This window comes from Scardinius erythrophthalmus (assembly GCF_964197995.2).
Source record: "Scardinius erythrophthalmus genome assembly, chromosome: 24".
NCBI classification, from domain to species: domain Eukaryota; kingdom Metazoa; phylum Chordata; class Actinopteri; order Cypriniformes; family Leuciscidae; genus Scardinius; species Scardinius erythrophthalmus.
Window position 1 is genome coordinate 3,729,579 of NC_138244.1, and position 2,500 is coordinate 3,732,078.

General features: G+C 37.6%; 1 protein-coding gene across 2 annotated transcripts in view; it reads right to left on the reverse strand.

The window, feature by feature from the left end:
- The window catches only part of gramd2ab (GRAM domain containing 2Ab), a 44,022-nt gene that overhangs the window by 32,018 nt on the left and 9,504 nt on the right, over positions 1-2,500 (reverse strand). For both annotated transcript variants that reach the window (XM_081355554.1, XM_081355553.1), the window contains exon 2: positions 1,513-1,634. In XM_081355554.1, coding sequence (XP_081211680.1) covers positions 1,513-1,628 — 116 coding nt within the window. In that variant the 5' untranslated portion in view covers positions 1,629-1,634. The remainder of the gene's footprint in view (positions 1-1,512; positions 1,635-2,500) is intronic.

The window sequence follows — 2,500 nt, forward strand, 5'->3', positions numbered from 1 at the left end:
CTGACCTGCACTGTTCTCCAGTGTTCACCAGCAGTTTCACAATCATGCCTGATCAGAGCGAAACACAAACACACTCATTACGTAAATGTGCTTCTTCAATTGACGGTCAGAGGCGGGGAGACGTTTAGGCAAACAGTGAAGTGTGTGTGTGTGTGGCGTTACGGATGACGGGCAGCCCGGCCCTGATGGCAAACCTGCACAGACTCGTGGGAACAGGGCGTAGATTTACTCAGCACTGAAAACACAGACGCTGCACACACTCTTCATCTATAGATTGATATCATGAGACAGCAAGTAGAATTAAAGGTGCACTGTGTAATATTGTCGACAGAAATGCAATATCATGTACATAACTATGTTTTCAGTGGTGTATAAACCCTTACATAATGAAGTGTTATGTGTTTATTAGCTTAGAATGAGGCATTTCTCTCTACACACACCGCGGGTCCGCTTACATCCACATGTTTCTACAGTGGCCCTGAACGGACAAACTTGTTTCGTCACTATGTTGTTCTTTGTGCAGAGAAGCTTTAGCTAAAGTCAGCGAATAAAACACAGACACAATGATGAACAAGTGACAATAATATTCGCAATAACATCTTTTTATTGAATAATTAAGTAAACCTAATTTCTTAATTTATCTTTGTAAAGAAACCTCATTGTTTAACTGGCTACTCTCTGCTGTCTCAGACGACGACATCACTTCCTGTCGGCCACCGTAACTTCTGTTGGGTGCAATTCGCAACCTCACCACTAGATGCTGCTAAAACTTACACACTGCACCTTTAAGTTACAGAAAACCGAGCTTTGCATCTCTGTGAGTTTGTGTGCGCGGCTGCGTCCCAAACCGCACTCTATCCTCACTACAGCCAAACCAAACTTTATTCAGACGCCTTCAACATTCCTCACATTATCAGTTTATTCGCTATAGTTTAGAAAACGGTGATAAAATATGAGCAGAACTCAGTTGATATTTGACTGGTTTTGTCCGTCCTTCTGTTAGACTGACTCACACATGAATTATGTTGAATATCTGTCAGCTGTTAAATTTAACTACACAATTAGATAATACCAGTTTAGCTCAACCAGTGACCAAGCAATGCTTCATTGTGTTCAGTCTGTGTGTAAAAAGAGCATTAGCAATTAAAGAAAACACACTTCAGCAAAACATGATCAGCTCAAAGTATCTGGATCATTTATGGTCACATATGTCACTGGTAGTCTCTGTATGAAGAATTATTGGGTATAATATGTCACAGTTTACTTTATTTTGCTCTCCTCACTTACAGAAATGAATTATAGTGTCCTGCACACACTAGTGAAAAATATGAAAAATTATATCTGGTGTCTGAATAATGTTTGCTTTGACTGTATGTAGGTCCTGAAACTAGGATTAGTTCAGCCCAAATCAAAGGATGTTGAAAAAACAGGATTTTTAAAATGGCTCACTGAACACTGTGCAATACTTTAAGTGTGTAATATGAATATGAAAAAAATGTATGCGCTACGTACATGAGGCTCTGCCTGAAGTGAGCGGGACACTGGGGGTCGTCGTCCTTCTGGGGGTCCGTCAGCTCTATCGGGGTCACCAGGCCCATGTCCTCGCCCTGATCAATGAGCCCCGTCATTATTATCTGTTCAAAAAATATAATTATATGCTTATTAATTCATTAATATTTATTTTATGTTTAATACTATATACATACATACATAATATACATATACTGTGTGTGTATATACATTTCACTTTGTCCACTACATAAAACTTTTCCCATGAGCCTTGTTGCTTTTTGTTATACAAGAAAAAGTGCATTCAATATCCAAGATAGAGAATATTTCTACAATAAATAAGAACATTAATATTAGTATGAAGTAGGGATGCAGCGATATAAAAAATTTGGGCCGAAACAATAACCGATAATTCTTCACATTTGAAAGCCGATAACCGATATATTGACCGATAAATCTAAATCCAAATTTTTATATTATTTTTGAGAGCCTGATTACAAAAACAAAAGCTCATCATTTAAAGCCATGACACAAACACACAATTATAAAGTTCTCATGATAATTTTATGTAGCCGATATTACAGACTCGCGCTGCACATGTTGCACTGAACTGTCAATCATATTTCAAGCAATTCAAAATCATCATGTTGAACAGTGCACATCTGAAGTGTCTCAGCTGAAGGAAATAATCCATTATTTATCAGCTTTAATATATCATTTTATTGGATAACGATAACATTAAAAATGAACATATATCGGCCGATACCGATATGTTGGCCGATATATCGTGCATCCCTATTATGAAGACAAAATTGTTATTAATATGCAATCAATCCCGGAAACAAAAGTCTTTACCTTCTTTGCAATGCATTCTGGGATTTCCTTTTCTATGAAGGACACGCGATGCTGTCTTATAATGTGGTCGAAACATCTTATAATGCAGCATAAAGTTGCTGCTTTACCAGCCTTTGCACCTATGATGCCTTAAAAT